Source organism: Sparus aurata, chromosome 3, assembly GCF_900880675.1.
Source record: "Sparus aurata chromosome 3, fSpaAur1.1, whole genome shotgun sequence".
In the NCBI taxonomy this organism is placed as follows: domain Eukaryota; kingdom Metazoa; phylum Chordata; class Actinopteri; order Spariformes; family Sparidae; genus Sparus; species Sparus aurata.
The window spans coordinates 13,140,527-13,159,077 of NC_044189.1; the positions used below are offsets into that span (position 1 = coordinate 13,140,527).

Consider the following 18,551-nt stretch of genomic DNA (forward strand, 5'->3'; position numbering starts at 1 on the left):
CTCATTCGAGGAATCGCTAGGTCCTGCTCCCATTATTCTGTGGAAGTATTGTTCATTTGTTTTGCTAGGAGTCCAATGTGGCCTCTGCATTTTGATGTGTGGGCCTTAATGAGATGGCTAGCCTTATCATTTGTCCTTTTGGCTTCAATTTGAAGGTGCACTTTGAAGTTGCTTAACTGCTCAGTGGGCTTTGGGACATACAGATATGTCTATTCTTCATTTTTACACCATCTTTGTAAAATATAAAGTCAAGTCTTTAGGTTGGGTTGTCTGTTTCATCTGTCTGAAATAATAGGCTATATTACCTTATCCCTAGTAGGTGACATGTACTTTAACGGCCGTTAATACACCTGCAAGTCTATGTGTGGGAAACACTATGCCTGAAAATTTCAAATCAATATGTGGTGGACAATTTTGATGTGGTGTATATACACATTTATGAGAAATCCATAAAGATCCATATCCCAAAAATGTAAAACTGTATGCCTACCCAACAAAGGAAGATCCAAATAGTTGTATTTATCGTATGTAGTCGTCAAGCCCTAGTGCATACATAGTACAATTTATATGTTTTTTGTAAACTGGTATACAATACTGTACATATACTATATACTGGTATCGGTATAGGTATTTGTATGTTTGACGGTGTGTGTGTGTATGTGTTGACCTATGCTGCAAAAAGCATTGGTGGATTCAAAATTAGTTGTACTGTCCAGCACATGCTGCTCTGTCTGTGTGTGTGTGTGTGTGTGTGTGTGAGCACGCGCGTGTGTGTGTGTGTGTGTGTATCCGTATCTTCCTCTTGTCAGTGTTCACCTTGACCTCTTTGCCCACCTAGTGTTGCTCATTTCCCACTGCAATGACCTCTGACACTAACACACATGCTCACACAGAGGAGAAAAAAAAATACATAATTTGCCATCGGACAGACTTTGAAAATGTTCCACTTCACTTCTCTCGATCTCTCGTGTTCGATCTCCGTCCGTCGCTCTCTCTCTCTCTCTCTCTCTCTCTCTCTCTCTCTCTCTCTCTCTCTCTCTCTCTCTCTCTCTCTCTCTCTCTCATACATTTATCGACAGCACACACAGAGAAACAGGCAGGCAGGTCGCCAGTTGGGTGAATAGGTGGACAAACAGCCGAACCTGGGCGCCAGGCAGATAAAGTGACTATTAAGTGTAAAAGTACAGACAATAATTCGTTCCCCAGTGTGGGAACATAAATTAAAAGCTATCAGGAGGAGCTTCTTTGAAGGACCTCTCTGGAATTTTAAATATTACGAATGTCAGTGATGTGATATTTCCTTCTCTACTTGTGGATTCACCAGTGTCTCCTCACCACCCTGGCCTCCTCCTCCTCTTCTCCCCTCCATCCGTGCTAGGGCTAATTGGGGAGATAAAGTCATTTAGCGTGTGCAGCATGGTGTGTGTGAGGTCATTTAGAGGAGTAGCACTCTAAAGTGCCGTCCATTACGCAGTTTGGTTGGAATTACACCTCCTTTGCTTTTTTTTTTTTTTCACTCTCGGTCATTTTTGTACAACTTCCTGTGTCTTTATCTCCCCTCTTCTCTTTCCTGTCAGATGTCGTTTGGCAATTAAGATGCACCGCCGTCCTTACCCTGTTCAAATTACAACAATTTAAGATATTAAGAAATCCAGCTGTTGCCATCAGTTCAAAATGGAGATTTGGAAAGTGTTGGAAACGGGTTGTTTTTCATGTCAGCGTTAACTGAGAGAAATGTGTTTGTGCTGGTTTGTGTCTTTTTTTGATGTGTTTCTCAGTTTTTCTACTAACACAGTTTATTGCCTGTCAAGTAAGCTTACCGCATGTACATTTTATGTCTTTTTTCATTAGTGCGTGTAAAAATGTGTCCGCTCTGTAGAGCCATTACTTTACCAACTGAGTAAAATGGTTTAACTAATCACCAAATCAGACTACTCTGCAGGTTAGCACCATCATTACCTGAACATCATTAAGGGATGTTGATAATTGTAACAGAGCTTGAGAACGTGTCATCTGGTTAATGAAGCTGTTGTTTGAATCAGGAGAGACTTCGCCGATCAAAATCTTCTTATAAAGAGAGCGTCTACGAGAGGATTTTTCTCCAGCACTCCTGCAATCAAGAACCTGGACCCTTGTTATTTTGCAATTCACATTAGAAAATTCAGTAATCGAAGACCCTGCTGTATCATGAGGGTTCAGATCATTATCATCCCATTTTTAAACGTTTTTTAAATATATATATTCTCATAAACTTCACGGTCATTATCTTGTTATTACGGTGGTGCAAGTGGGACATTTGGATTATTAATGACAAAAACTAGACAGCCCCAAAGCTGTGGCTCCACACACTAAGATATCTGAGGTAAATGCATCCATAGTTGGCGTAAATATATAGCAATTAAATTAGCCACCTTTCAGACACAAAGGCTGACGGTTCTTAACTGAGGGAAATGACCAGGAAGTGTCTGATTGGCTGCAATGATGAGAGCTAGGTTAAAGCTGTAGAACCTGTAGAAGGGTGCTAGGATACACTGGCCATTCTTTGACAGAAAGATAGGTTGGTATGGAGCACGGTCAGTAGGTAGGAAGAACGGGAGGGAGAAAAGTATGAAGGTAAGAAGGTAGGCAGGAGCTTTTTTGATCCCGAGGGAAATTTAGGGTAGAATTGTGATACCCTTACCATTGCAGTTGTCTTTTCCTCCCTCCTTATGAATCCTCCTTCGAGCCTTTCCTTGACCTCATGGCGTTTTCCATCGAGAACGATTGACACGTGACTTTCCTTCTTTATTTTACTGTCCTACCACAGCCCAAACTTCCTCCTGTACCTTCACTTGGATCAGCGATCATAATAATTCATTCAGAGACGTGCAATATTATCAAAACTGTTTCTATGTCAGGTGTCAGTTCAAGTTAACGTCGGATATAACGACCTGAATTTAGGCTAGGAGATGAGCTGTTATCCCTACTAAGAGGGAGAACCGATCATGCAGTCCTCAATCATTCATAAATTCCCATTAAAGGGGTATATTTTTACTTAACTAGATGGGACAGTTTAGTGTTTTTAGGTTTCAGTTTGACTCACAGTAATCTAAGCATTTTACACAAGCGTTTTACTGTGTAGCATTACTCATGAGTTAGCTTCTTGCCAGCCAGTACCTGAACAGGTCATGTGGGTCCGTGTTGTGTGGGAATCAGCCCACTGAACTATTCTCAGATAAACAGCAAAATACAGTCTAAGACAGTTAATAAGACACTTAATACCAGCGGATAAGACTACAGGTATTAAGGATGCACATTATAATAACTCCTCTCTCCCTCTCTTTCTCTCTCCACCTCCCCCCCCCCCCCCGTTCTCTCTCTTTTCCTTTGGGCAGTGGTGTGAGTTAAGATTTCAGTGTCCTGGTTTCCACACCAGATTATGTGTGAGCCATTTGTGCCGCAGTGCACGGCAAAGTGTGCTGATGTCGACCTACGGGGGGCCTTTGCATAGAGACACACACGCACACACACACACACACACACACACACACACACACACACACACAACACACACACACACACACAAACACACACACAGACATGCATTCTGATACCCCTCATACAGAAACACACACACATGCACACGTACACACTTGTGCATGCAAAGACACACACATGGTGGTTTGCTGGTCAGTGTGAAGTGGGTCACCGCTCTCAGACACAAATATGAAAAAAGTTTTTCTAAGGAAGGAAATATAATTTTAGATAAGGAAAATAACTTCTAACCACTGAAATGCACATGTAGCGTTTTAATGCGGAAAATGCAGATTTAAAAAAAATACAAATTATCATTTATGGTGGATAAAGTAAAGCATTTTTACTCATAATGAGAATTTGGCTTAATTCCTTTTAATTCTTTATTGAATATCACATGCAGATTAATAATCCCTGATTATTAAACCGCTCGGCTTAAAAATAAAAAAAAACTTGTACTTGGACCTCTCAGCACAGGTTGTGGCCATAGTTTGACATGAGTCATGAGCAGTTTAACAATACTTGAATTAAAGATAATACTTATCAGGACATTATGGAGTATTTAACATGCATACAAGCAAACAATAGAGTGATGTTTGAAAAATAAACCGGAAAAAAAAAAAAAATCAACAGTTTTTATACCTCCGAGCCAGCAACAGCCTTGACCAAAAGTCAAATATCAAGGTCATTGTGAGCCTGCAGTGCCCAATTCTAATGAACACGATATTTCAGAGACGCAAATGTCTGTTATGACTGAAGGAAATCTGGTACAAGGATGAACTGATTGGAATTCTGTGGTCAGAGGTCAGGGACTCTATGACCTCACAAAACCTATTTTTGGCCCTAACTCAAGAATTCTTACTATAGTTGGAAAACATTTTTCACACAAATGTCTAATAGGATAAAACATTATACATTCTCATGATAACAACACAAAGATTATATTTTATAACCAAAAGGTCAGAAGTTAAATGCACTGTGGCATCATAACATTCTGCAAAGAAAAAGTGATCTTCCTGCATTCAACGCAGCTCAGGAACAGCAGGAGGCATACAGCCACTATGCGGTAATTACATTTTTTCCTTTTCTTTTTCATCATCCGCTGACCCCTCAGAATCATCTCTTGGTCCCAACTTCAAGGTTTGGAACCCCCCTTGCTCTCGATGAGTAATTCTCAGCTGTGTCCGTTCGCCGTCCTTTCCACACAGTGACAAGGTGTAAACACAAACAATTTCAGTGCTGATTGGTTTGTGTTTCAGGTTAATTATTTGAACTTCAGGCAGAAAAAAGAAAAGAAAAAAGGAGCTCTGTGGCCTGGCCTCTCTGTTTCTCATTGTTCTCGGTATATTATTACATGCTCTGTCACCGCACAAAGAAAGTACAAGGTTGAATCACTTCTTTTTACAGGAAGAAGAAAACACACGTACATTATATTGTGCTATCTTATCAAAATGATAAGTTTTGGCTTTATAGAATTAGGTGCTTGGTAAAACCGAAGCCCATACAATTGCATATCAGGAGAGAGACACATAAATACACATTACCACTCAGACACACCAGTACAGCACAACAAGCGCACACATATGCAAGCATGGTCTCCAGGTCCATGGACTCCCCAAGTCTGCACACATCAAGGCCGTTTATCAAAATTAGATCAACTTGGAACAATTTCCTTTTTGTCTCTGTTTGTTAATGTACTTCTCCCACTCTTTTCCTCTCTCTCTGTCTCCCTCTGTTTCTCACACACAGTTCACTAGTTATCAGGCTTTTACTCGGAACACATAACTGCGAAGTCGATGCGACCGCGATCGTTTATCAAAATTAGATCAATGAAAATAGGTTTTGCCTAAGTGCGGGCACGGTCTGTGTTTGCGTACGAAGACGTCGTCGTGCACGTCTTTCTCTGCACAGGAACTCAGATTTTCTTTGCCGGTCTGCAACAAAAGACTGCAGCTACTGTAGGACACTGAAGCACTGGAGGGATGAAAGGAGTGTTGCAGAGAGGGGAAGAAGAAAGGGCCGGAAAAGAGTGATAGCAAAGGGTGGAAGGAGGTTGAAAGAGGGAAGTGGGCCACATCTGTGTGTGTGTGTGTGTGTGTGTGTGTGTGTGTGTGTTGTGTGTGTGTGTGTGTGTGTGTGTGTGTGTGTGTGTGTGTGTGTGTGTGTGTGTGTGTGTGTGTTGTTGTGTGTGTGTGTGTGTGTGAGAGAGAGACAGAGAGAGAGAGAGAGAGAGAGAGAGAGAGAGAGAGAGAGAGAGAGAGATTGACCTCACTCATCTTTTGTGCCAAGTAGGGATGTATGTGTGTGTGTGTGTGTGTGTGTGTGTGTGTGTGTGTGTGTGTGTCATGGTGATGTCATCTTGTTCCGGTGCTTTCTGCTGCTTTTTTTTTCTTTGGACACTCAGCTGACACTCTTGGTTTCTAACTCTTACCCAGATCCTTTGTTAATAAGACACTACAGCACACACACACACACACACACACACACACACACACACACACACAGGTAGACACACACCCAGTATGACAGGGCTGTTGTGAAAGCTGACATCTTCTATTTCACTCTCACAAAGAGTTGAGCGTGTGTGTGTGTGTGTGTGTGTGTGTGTGTGTGTGTGTGTGTGTGTGTGTGTGTGTGTGTGTGTGTGTTGTAGTGTCTTATTAACAAAGGATCTGGGTTGTCGTGTCTTCCACTCTCTTATCCAGCCCCTCTGCTGTGCGAAGCCGCTCATTGTTTTTCTTTTTTCACGTTCACAGAGCAGTCGCCACTGTACAATAACAACATTCTCATTACAAAAACTGTTATCGCAACCCAGCACCTATAACGCACTTATCAAGTTTCAGTTTCAACTTTATTTCATCCCACTGGGCAATTGGTCTTTGCAGCGGCTATTTAAAGGCACCGTGCCTAAAAAGCAAAAGACTTAAGAGGCAAAGACACTGACAGACCCCCGACACAAGGTGTTGATAGAGCGTCTCAGGACGGCGTAATAGGACAAATCACCATCTTCATCATTATCACGGTCTCCGCGGCCATCAACCCTAATCGGTGACAGGCGATCATCACTTTCCTCCTGCTCATACCGTCACGTAGAGGCCTGGGGCAGGATGGATAAAGAGGTTGTTACACCTGATTATCCTGACCGCAATGAAACTCTCTGTCTTGCAGAGATGTGGCCTCTAATAAGTTTGATCGTTTAAGTTGAATTCCCTCTGGTTTGCGTGTCATCTCCAGGGAGCTGCAGTTGTTTAGAGAAAATGCTACAGTCACTTCTAGGCTTCGTTGGCTTCGCCGTTGCATCGCCGTCGTGTATGTACAGCATTTATAAGGGGTAATACCTGATCCGATGTTATTGCAACAGATGACTACAAATCGGGAATCCCAACACAGCACAAGAACCTTCCAGCTCCTCTGCTGCTGCTGCTGCTGCTGCTGCTGCTGCTGCTGCTGCTGCTGCTGCTGCTGCTGCTCAACATGCATGGCTAACGTCTGAGGTTGGATCTTATTAAGCGTTTGCCCCTTACATCAGCCTTCGTTTTAAAACAGCCTCGTATCATCTCTCAGTTTTTCCTTCATGACCTGAAGTTGGATATTCTCTGAGTTCCGTCACCACGGCCTCCGAAGAAGGGGGAGATACTGCTGAATGCACTGCATTGATATGGTTGTGGTGGGAGTGCGAGAGCTGCTGGAGGGGACTATTGAAGGAGAGCTGCAGGCCGTGTGAGGAGGGCAGCTCAGAGCAAGTGCCCACTGAGCTGAAGGTCACGCCCCGTGTGATGGGGCAGAAGGTGCTGTGTTAGGACACGGCCGGCCAACTAGCAACAGTTTCCTCCCTGCCAGCTGTCTTTCAGGCTTTTCTCCATCATTCTCACGTAGCATTGCAGTTTTACTGTCACAGAAATCCTTATGATTTTGATTCGTTGATACTCAGCTACAATAATCGCTGGCTGACAGTGGCGCTGAACTGTGAAGCTTCTCATCTTTTTTCCAGCTGTATTGAAAACAGTCATTTTATTCGTTAATTTATGTTATTACACTTTTCACATTCATGTTTATTGAGCTAACATTAGCAAATGGTGTGACCTTAGTCATTAGCTGTCAAGATTGAATTTACCAGCAATGCTGCTGTCGATCGTCACTCGCCTATTAGATGATCAATAAGTCTGTCTGGGCCGGAAACACTCTTGCCATTTTGACTTTTAGCCGTGTTAAGACAGTAGGATGCCTTCAAACTTCTCAAACTTCTATGCGACTTTGTTGACTTGTTTGAACAACTTGTTGTTTTGAGCCTTTTGGCAAACAAGGTGTTCAACAATCTTAATTCCTTTAAGAACTCCAACAAATAAGTTGTATCAAGGTTTACAACACCTCTCTCAATCTGATTGAAAATGGGGTCAGTTGCTTCCAACTGAGGTGTTTTACATGGGGCACTTTTGTTCTGATTAGGCGTTCAGTCTGATAGTTAGTTGAATATCAGGGTCCATGTAAACACAGCTATTGAGAATTAATTGGAAGGGCTCTGCATTAGCAGCACAGCAGGTTTGTTTTGCTACAGTATGTTATCATTATCCTCTTTTTCTAAAAATGTCTGACTCCTGAAGGGATAATTAGTCGTTTGGTTGCACCCCCTTCACAGAGTTTCTATAGGCAGGGGCATTTTTTTGGAAGTTTGCTGCTATACTAGTGTTTCCCCGCCTCATTGCTAATGTCATCTGAGGAGATCATCAGCAGGAGATGCCGCCTCCGTTGCAGGTCACAGTTGGACTGTGTCCGTTTTTCCGACTGGAAAACAGCCTGTCTCTGCTCAAAGTGAAAGAGAGGTTCAGTTCCCCAATCGTGTTTTCTCCAAATATCACAGATTAGTCCTTCCCGCTGAGTCAAACAGTCTTCAGCTGGACTTCTTGATTATCTAAGTGGCTGTGTACCATTTCTACCTCTGCTTCTCAAGATTCTCCTAAACATTGTTTGTGATTAGTATAGGCGTTGTTTATTGAGCTACAATAGTTAACCCATGAATCAAGTAGATGATCAAACAAAAACAAGTCAACAGTTTTGATAATTGATCAATTGTTTAATTCGGTTTTCAAGCAGTTTTCTGGTTCTAGCTTCTTAAAGGTATTTGGATAGATATGCTGCTTGTCTTTGTTATAATGATATAATATAATAGACTAAATGATAAATCGATTAACTGTATGCATCGAAGTTGAAGACAGCCGTTAGTTGTGGCCCCTAGTTGCTTGTTTTTTGCTTTTCCTTGTTGGGTAAGATTAAACAAGCAGAATAAATTAATTTAGAGTCAGTTCAACTTTGATTCATTCAACTCAAACCCAATTATTCTATTAGGAGAAGCTATTTAAATGCACACAGTAGTCTGAGAGTAAACCACACAGATGGACCTCTGCAGCCACACACACACACACACACACACACACACACACACACACACACACACACACACACACACACAAGAGCACCTATAGGGAGGGTCTCTGTAAGATTGGTCCCAGATGCTTCTGTGTGTGTGTGTGTGTGTGTGTGTGTGTGTGTGTGTGTGTTAGAAGGATTCATTTGGTGAATCTTTATCTGAAACTACCCCCAGTGCACAAGTCTATTTCCCCTCTTTTTTAACATCTGTGTGTGTGTGTGTGTGTGTGTGTGTGTGTGTGTGCACATTAGAGAGAGAGAGAGAGAGAGAGAGAGAGAGCAAGGGACAGATCCAGTGTATAGGATATTGGACCTGGCAGTATGGAATTTAGTTAATTCCTTCAGCTAGTCTTCTAGCTTGATTAAATAATCGCTGATTTAATGCAAGTCAGTGCGTGTGTCAAATTAAGTGTGTTGGTGTGTAACCGTGTGTCTGTCTGTGTGTGTGTTTGCGCGTGTGTGTGTGTGCATGTGTGCAAAAAGCAGGTCTGATTTACTCCATAAGTGAGTTAAATGTAATTTCATTTTGAAAGACTTTGTTTGGAAAGCCCTCTTTTTAAATTTATTTTAGACCGCAGGGCGCCTCAATCTATTTCTTAATCTCACATTCTCTCTCTCTCTCTCTCTCTCCCTCCCTCCCTCCCTCCCTCTCTCTCTCTCTCTCTCCCTCGCTCTCTCTCTCTTTTCTCTTTTCTCTCTCTCTCTCTCCCTCTCCCTCTCTCTCTCTCTCCAGTTTCCTGTCTGTGTCTTGATCTCACTATTTTGTCACATAACTTCAAGGTCAGCAGCACGTTGGTATTTAGGTTTGTGTGTTTACTTTTTCTTTCACCATAAATATGAAAATCAGCGTCTTAGGTTGCAAAATGAGATTTTTCACCATTATAAAATGTTTGGGTAAAGTAGTACAAATTCAAGCGAGCAATGGGACAGAATACCAGGAAATGTTGTCTCACTCTGTAAGGGTTGTTTTTATGGGAGGTAAGAATTGACTCGAATGTTGTTTTTTTTAAAAATGCACGTAAAGCATTTTCTAGCACAGCAGCTGATGTGGAGGCCACCAGTCTGCCTCGCCAGATTATTTCAAGTGAAGCTACACCACCAGAGTTTAAAGATGCCACCGCATATTGGTTGCAGATGGGAGCTGAAGTACATTTTAGGGACCCAATATTACTCCAAAACCTAAACCAGTGGATGCTTATCTATTTCGGCCAGCTCTTCTATAAAGATCTAAAAGACCGAGCCGTGTAAACAGTTTGTATAACATCTGTAAATTTATGGCTTCAGGAGAATCTCAGAGTGGATTCAAAGCCACAGCTGAAGGGTTCAGCCACTGTGTGGTTACACCATATGTTTTGATGTTGAATAAAAATCGGAGTCTCGAGAATGAAGTTATAATTTATTAGTGCACTTTATGAGCAGAGTCACGAAAAAAAAGTTACAGGGAAACAGCTCATAACTTTAAAGGAAAGCAATCACTTTAACCCATTTAATGGAAAGTTGGCTTTGCGGCGCAAACCCCATAAAAGTCCAAAAACAAAATTAAAATTGGAGTTTCGGAGTTGTTCAACAACACTGAAGGGGGGAAAAAACATGTAATATAAAATGTTGCCTTTTTTCCCCCCAAACAAGCAACAGTCAGGTCATGTCGCCTCTTTTATGCATTCTTGCATTAAATCTACTGCCACGAGGGAAAACAGGCCCTCTGTCAGAGCTGTTTGTGCATTAGAGCAGAGACTGACCATACTGATTGTGAAAGTTATTAAACCAATAAATGCCGTTTTATGTGCAGCCTGCCACTGAGTGGATTGTACTCTTTATTTCTGCCGGCCGTTTCACGAGCACTATGAGAACGATAAAATCTGCAAACATTGTCTACATGGCCGGGGTATATTTTTGATGCAAGCTCGTTGTTTACACTGATCTCTTCACCAGGAGATTAAAATATCTAATGTCTTGTATCTTGCTATTTGAGTGCACGGGAATGAGAAAATTCCATGAGTGTGCTTTAATAATAGGGGTCAACGTTGGACACCTATCAGCTTTACTGAGAATAAGGCCTGGGAAAAAAAGAAAAACTTAACTTTGTAAACAAACTAATGTTTATTTGTTGGTGTGGCTTTGGCTTGATTAAGAGGAAGTTGATAAAAGCTTTAATTTCCTGACTAATGAACGCATCCATGTGTGTGTGTTTGTGCCCTCAGCATGCATGTGCTGCAAGTGTGTGTGTGTGTGTGTGTGTGTGTGTGTGCGCATGAGCTTGTCAGAGGGCGTTGTCGGCGGTGCTAATTGAACGGTATCATAGGCCGCAGATAAATAGATGCCATTAAGACCCTGCGCTCTAATTACCTGCAGTCCTCCTCCGCAGGCTGAGGTGAGTGGAAGAGGCCAGGTATCAGCAATCAATCAGATAAAACACGCAGTGGCACACACGCATTCTGTGGACACACATGAAAAACTCCCAACACGCAAACAAGTTATAGAACTCTGTGTGTGTGTGTGTGTGTGTGTGTGTGTGTTTGTGCACATGTAAACGTCCACATTTCCATGCACGTCAAGCCAACCAGCCAATAATTGAAAAGGAAGTGAGAGATCATGAGCCAAATTTTGTGTGTGTGTGTGTGTGTGTGCGCGCGCGTACACACACATGCACATTTTGACAGGTGGTGGGGGCTATGTTATGCACTTTCCTGTGCAATTGACACTTGAACCTTTCAGTCACACAATCGCACACTTGCGAACACATATGCGTACACACACACACTGCTGTATCCTCGTACCGTGGTTTTCAGGGTAGCCAAAATACCCTCCACACACACACACACACACACACACGCATACATACACACACACACACACACACACACACACACACACACACACACACTTCTTGGATTGCTCCCTCTCATCCAAATCTTGCATGCCTTCATTAGTTAGTGGAAGCAAATATTTTCAGGTGTGTGTGCGTGCGTGTGAATACGTGTGTGTGTGTGTGTGTGCATGTGTTGCGATGAGGGGCAGCTGTGGGGCCATATGTGAGTGATTTGGGCGCTCGGAGGGAAACTGAATTCTGATGACAGATGCAGTGTTTGGCTTGCAATGTTAGACACACACACACACACACACACACTTGCACACAGACGCACACAGACACAGGAAGCGCACATCAATCAATCACCTGGCTCTGTCTCTCTACATGTGGTGACCGTATGGTGAGTGTGCAACATACACACAGAGGCAGGCACACACACACAGACTCTGGCTCTGCGTACCGCAGAGAGGAGTTGATCATGTAAGTGTTCTGCTGTCTTGATGTTGGAAGGACGAAAACACATGTACCATAAAGACTCTAATATTAGCTCAGGTGTTTATGGCACACAGCAGTACGGGAAAACAGGGACAAAGTTTTTTCCAGCACAAATAAACACGTCCGTGGTGTTTCTGTGTGTTAAATCTTTGAACAATGTAAGTTTGATTTTCTAGCCTGATCCGGATGGTATGAATAATGTCATCGTAAATGTGTGTTTATGAGCTAAAATTTGCGGCAAGGAAACAAAAGAGCCATTAAACCACTTTTCATTGGCAGTAGGATTTGATGTTTAATCTTTAAACACTGTCTAGTGCAGGTGTTTATTCTCCTCCTGGCCAGCTGCTATTTTGATGGTCACATTGATCATTTTTCTCTTCTTTAAGGGGATCTAACCTCCTTGTATGTTTGCACAAAAGCAGCAAATGTACTTTGGAGTCATAAATGGTCAATTTGACTTTTAGTGTTATATTTGCAGTACTGATGAATTCTTTTCCAAAACACAACACAAAAAGCGGCAGTTCTGTTCTTCAGCTGTGTCTGCATTGTATCTCTTAGGGCCATACTGTATATGTGCTTGTCTGTTTGTGGTGTGCGTTGCCAGAGAAATGTGAAGTGGTTTTAATTGTGCTGTGATCCTTGCAATACACTAGATTGCAAAAATAAACCGAGCAGCGCTGTGCCCACTGGGCTCTGCTGCTTTTAGCTGGCAGCACGAAACAGATGCTCAGTGGAAGTGCTGGTAGTGGCTCCATCTGTAGCTGTGAGACTACAGAAAGCCTGATTGAAGTGTAGCGCTCTTTTGTGAAAAGTTTAAATGTTTTAAACTTCCACCACTGGGTGCTCGGAGCACCCCCCCCCCCCCCCCCCAAAAAAAAAAAAAAAAATTAAAAAAAAAATGCTAAGCTCTTGGCACTTTCATGAACATAAAACAACAAGAAGCCGGCGCTGAAAGGAGAAGGTCCCGGTGGACATGGAGTCCATGATGGAGGGAGAGCGAGAAACAGATCTGGATGACGGAGAGAAAACAAGACAGGGAGAGAGAGGGGAAAGACGGCAGACACACGCTGCATGATATGGATTTTAGTAAGCCATAGCTTTAGGCACATACAACATACAGACACTACTAGTACAACTAAAGTGAGCTCATCAATGACATGTGATAGTGCTACTGTGCTATCAATCAAACTTTATTTGCACTGCACCTTTAATACACAGTATAAGACAGAACAAATGTCGACCGTAATAGAGTTAAACAATTTATTCTTTCATCATTCCCTGAGAAATCCACGAAATGTTGAAAAAAGCCCTATGTCACAATATTAAAGCAACGTGTAACTATATGACCGTAAAATAACAGCTTCTAAGTCATTGTGATGGTCTTGTAATAAGGATGAATGGTGTCTCTGTCTCTATCACTTGTTTCTGCACTATGTAGCTTCAGTGAGAGGGTAGGATCACAGTGTTACATACGTGTTGACTTCAACATACAAGTTTTCAATACATAACATTGTTATGACGTAATGAGCTATGTTTGCAGTTAGTCTGACAAACTGCTACAGACCTGGGATTTGAATTTACGACAGTGGTGTTGCGCTCAGAAACCGTAGGGGGCGACAAGTGACTGAAATGAAAAGAAATCCTGGATCCGCACCAAAAGCTAATGGGGTCTGTTCTGGGCCGAGACCAGTTCTCCATGGAGTTTTCGTGAAAATCTGTTCATTAGTGTTTGTGTAATCCTGCTGACAATACAACAAACTAACTAACAAACAGACAAGAGTGAAAACATAATCTCCTTGGCGGGGGGTAAAAATGATGACAGTGAATTTAAAAGGCATGATGATTTAAAAGTCAACAACAGACAAAGCATGTAAAAATTAAAGGACTAAAATGAAGCTCATAATGTCTATTAACCATTTTTAATCCGAAGCCAAGTTGAAGATTTCAACACCTCCAGCTGCTCTGAAATCCTCAGACGGACTGTCTCAGCTGCTCGGAGCATAAAAGCTAAAAGCTGCCTCACAAAAGGTTTTAGTGCTGTTCTTCTGTAAGAGCCAGAAGCAGAAATGCACACAACACACAGGCCCGTGAAGAAAAAAAAAACTAATTACATGCTAGATTTACTTATATTCAAATCAGTAAACCTCACCATAAGAAGTCAAAAACTACAGCGAGCACCAATCCTGGGGAGGAAAAAAAAAACTTAAAGAAGAAAGAATTAAATTGTTGATAGACAGGCAGGTAGAGAGAGAGAAACACAGTCAGCCTGGAGAAAGATGAGGTATGCTGTCCTCTCAGGGTCATAAAGGTGGTGAATGGGGCCAGAGACTTAATGGGATGGAGAAACGTTGTGATTGGCTCATTACTGTGATGGAGCACGTTGCCACGGCAATTGGCCTTTTCACCCCCACACCCTTCCTTGCACACACTACTTTTCTATGCACCACTGCTCGATGAACTGCAGAGGTGTGTGTTTGTGTGTGTGAGTGTGTGAGTGCGAGGAAATGCACACTAATACTGTAAAAGTCAAACACTTTCCTGTAAAGCACCTCCTGCCGTTCAGATAAACACTAAAACACTTTGTGCTACAAGGTGAAAGCATAGCTCTCCTCTTTCCATATCCGTCGAGTAGCACTTGACAAAAAATTACCGCAGTGTCTCACGTCTCCCTCACAAGAGATCTCTCCCAGAGACACGTACTCATGTGTTTAAAACACACACAATTTGTTCCGCTCAAGGAGATCATTTTCCTTTCGTTGAAGTGTATTTTCTGTGTTTTTATTAACCTTGCTCAACTCAGAGAAAATCAGTGCAGAGGAGAACAATGTTCTCAATAGGATTTCCCATTAGGCGTGATAAATGAGAGCACATCATCTCTCTGCCACCAAACCAATCTGTTTCCTCTCTCTCTCCCCCTAACCTTACTGCCAAGTCACTGTTCTTGAGTGGTGTGAAAATGAAAAAGGTATCAAATGTTAAGTCAACATTTTCTGTCTTTCCTTTTTTTCTCCATGACTTTGCATTTTTCTTATCCTCCCAAAGATTCTTCATCGAGCCGTGTTTTTCACCTCCCTCTCTAATGTTTTCTGTTTTTCTCCGTCCACAGCGGCGCAGAGGCAGCGGGGTCTTCTGTGCCAACTGTCTGACCACCAAGACATCGCTGTGGAGGAAGAACGCTAACGGAGGCTACGTCTGCAACGCGTGTGGTTTATACCAAAAACTACATTCGGTAAGTCCCACACGGACAAGTATGTGTGCAGGACACACAGTGCACGAGACAGAACACTGACTTGCTGGTGATGAATAGAAACAGCTGGACCAGACTTGGAGCTTCTGTGTTTAGCTAACATTAGTTACTGTTGCTTTCTGTTAGTGGCGCGGAGAGAGGCAGTTGATAAACGTGCACAAAGTCACATCCTTTGGAATGTTGCGGAAAGATTCAACCATAGCCCTTCACAAAGAAGTCACAGTCCAGCATCGATCAAACAAGATAAACAAATCATCGAAAAGCATCCAATAGACAACCGAAAGTAAAAGTTTTTATTTTACCTAACAATACGATCACATATGGCAAATAAAATAAGTGATTAATAAATGTAAATTCCCACCTTATACTCACTTTTAGGTACAGATTTTTATAAAAAAAAAAGCTCATATTGTCCATTGCTGCAGCACCTTTATTCACCCTGTGTTTTAACACTATGTTTAAGTCCCTGTCTCTTTAAGACCCCCCCCCACCCACCCACCCAGCCCAGTCGGCTGTGATTGGTCAGCTCTCACAGGCCTGAGCAGGCACATTCCAACTCATCAGCTCCATCTTTGTTGTTGCAGCCATGGGGTGGTGACTGTATAGTGTTGACATCGCAACCTCGCAGAAGGCTCGTTTGAAGGGCGAAGTTGTTGAAACAGTACTTGATTAGAATCGAAAAGGTATGGAGAACGTCATAAACAATATGGGGCCTTGAAGTTTTTAGATTCTATACGTTTGTGATCCCAATTATTCCAGTTTCCTTTCAAATTAATTACAAAGAGACAAGGATAGAGTTTTAATTTAGCAAAATTCAATTTAAAGGAAGAGAGAAAGGAAAGTGTATTGTTAGCTACAAGAACAAAGTTAATTTCTTAGTGCTCCCCATCCACTCATAAGAGACCTACGTGTGCCCACTCATAGAGGTTGTAGTGGATCAGGAACCCTGTACTTTAACTTATTTTATGACCGTGCTGCGTTTGAGTACATCAACAGGGCGGCCCTGGCCACTAATTACCATTCTCCTACGTGGCCGATTAGCATAGGACACTAATTAAATGCTGCATGCTGCGGTTCAAATTCTTGCATATATTCTGTGATTCCCACTGTGAAAGTAATATTGTGGATAAAGTCTATTTGATTTGGTGGGTGCTGGGAGTCACAGACCATTTCAGCAGTCACAGCGAGCCAGTTCCATGGAGTGAGAAATATGATGGAATGAATCAACTTTACCATCTAAGCCCGGGGAAAGTCTATGGAAATCCCAAATTTAATTAGACCGCATGAATTACAGATGAGATAAAGAGGCCAGCCTGGAATTTAGTTGACTTCGGAATATTGAGCTTTCTCACCTCAGATATGTTTTTTATGGAGCTTACACTAATTTCACACTTGAATATACCTATTTAACTGAAGGGTTTACAAATATTATCAGTGTGGAACGAGCCTTCAGGGCTTCAACGTATATATAAATAGAAGCTGAATTCATGTTCACATATTGGCTTTTTAAGCCTGGCTTGTAAAAGTGAACAAAAATGTCCCACTGTAATAAATCTTACTTTTAATAAATGCACCGGGGGGTTGACCATGTTACAACCCCGGAGCGCCGTGCTGCAATTATCAAATGGAGTTTTAAAGACCTTTTAGAGGATGACAAGCTACAGCAGTGCACTCCTTCCTGCCCCTGCAGTTGTCCTTGGTTCAACCTGTTCATCTCATCTGCCACTCCAATCACGTCCCGGCCCCCCCTTCCCTCTTGACAATCCTCACGACAACCGTATTTTATATCCCATAATAAAAGTTTTATATGCTCTACACACATTATTAGAGAGGATAGCAGCTAGTAAAACACTTCAGAGTGAGAGAGGGTGAGGAAGAGTTATGAATAAAGAGGTGGAAAAAGGTAGACATAAAAGGGAGGGAGGAGGGAAAACAAAGAGAGGAAAAGGGGAGGAAGGTAAAGAGGGGGAGGGTGTATGAAGAGTTGGAGATGGAGAGATTAGTGGAGGCATCCAAGAAGAGACAGAAAGAGATAGAAGAACGGATAGATGGAGAGAGAATTGTGTCTACTAGCAGTTACCCAGGACCACAAAGGTGTACAACATTACAGATATCTGTGAGTGTAGTTGGGTGTCTTCAGCAGGGTTGGAGACAGAGAAATGCTGTAAATGTTGAGCATCTCACTTTTGATGAACATATAGAAATAATTCGACTAACCACAAAGTATACAGTGTCAGTTAAATTAAAACACAAGTCGCTGATTTATGTGTGAAGTTAGAAAGAAATGTTTGATTCAAAGAGCTAGTGATCAGTTTTCTATTTGGAAACTCGCGTCAGAGTCTTCGCAGTATCCAGGGTTCGGCAGTCAATCATGATGTTTCACCTCCCTTTTTATTGCATCAATTAAGTCATTATAACTATACTTAATAGAAAAATGAATCCTTAAAGCCCCACACTGCCATTCTAGCAAGACCAACAATGTTGGCATGGATCAACAATTGTCAGGAAAGGACAGATTAAGAAATATATTGGAGTGGGGCTTAAAAGATACATCTGTGTGACAAGGCCGACCTAAAATCGAAACCATCTTTGGAAAAACTTCTTTTTGAGGTGTACTTTGATATTTTTGTTTTGGGCCGTGACTCATCTGCTAACGTGGAGGAGGTAGCTTTTAGGAGCTATGCCGCAGCCAGCCACTAGGGGGCAATTTAAATGTTTTGTCTTAACTTTGAATAGCCGTCATGACATCCGTCTTTATACATGTCGATGAGCAAAACATGGCAAACTTCTCTCCAACGTAGTGACAAAGAGCAACAAAAAAAAAGGGCAGCGAGAGAAAATGTGCCTGAGCGTAGGGCAGAAAGCGCGTCACACACTTGAGCACACTTCTAAATCAGTGTTTTTCATAGTATTCATACGCACTGTTTTGAGTTTGCTTTGTTTTATGACCTTGCCAGAGTGAATGGATAAAAATCCCACCCAGAATGAATATGCAGTGTGAAGTTGGCTGTTTCCACCATGGAGGTCACTGTTTCTTCAGTGCTTCCCTTTTCTTTCCTCCTC

General features: G+C 42.2%; 1 protein-coding gene across 4 annotated transcripts in view; it reads left to right on the plus strand.

Moving 5' to 3' along the window:
• Positions 1 to 18,551, plus strand: part of trps1 (trichorhinophalangeal syndrome I) — a 125,086-nt gene that overhangs the window by 99,835 nt on the left and 6,700 nt on the right. For all 4 annotated transcript variants that reach the window (XM_030412587.1, XM_030412586.1, XM_030412589.1 and 1 more), the window contains exon 10: positions 15,348 to 15,470. In XM_030412587.1, the coding sequence (XP_030268447.1) occupies positions 15,348 to 15,470 (123 nt within the window). The remainder of the gene's footprint in view (positions 1 to 15,347; positions 15,471 to 18,551) is intronic.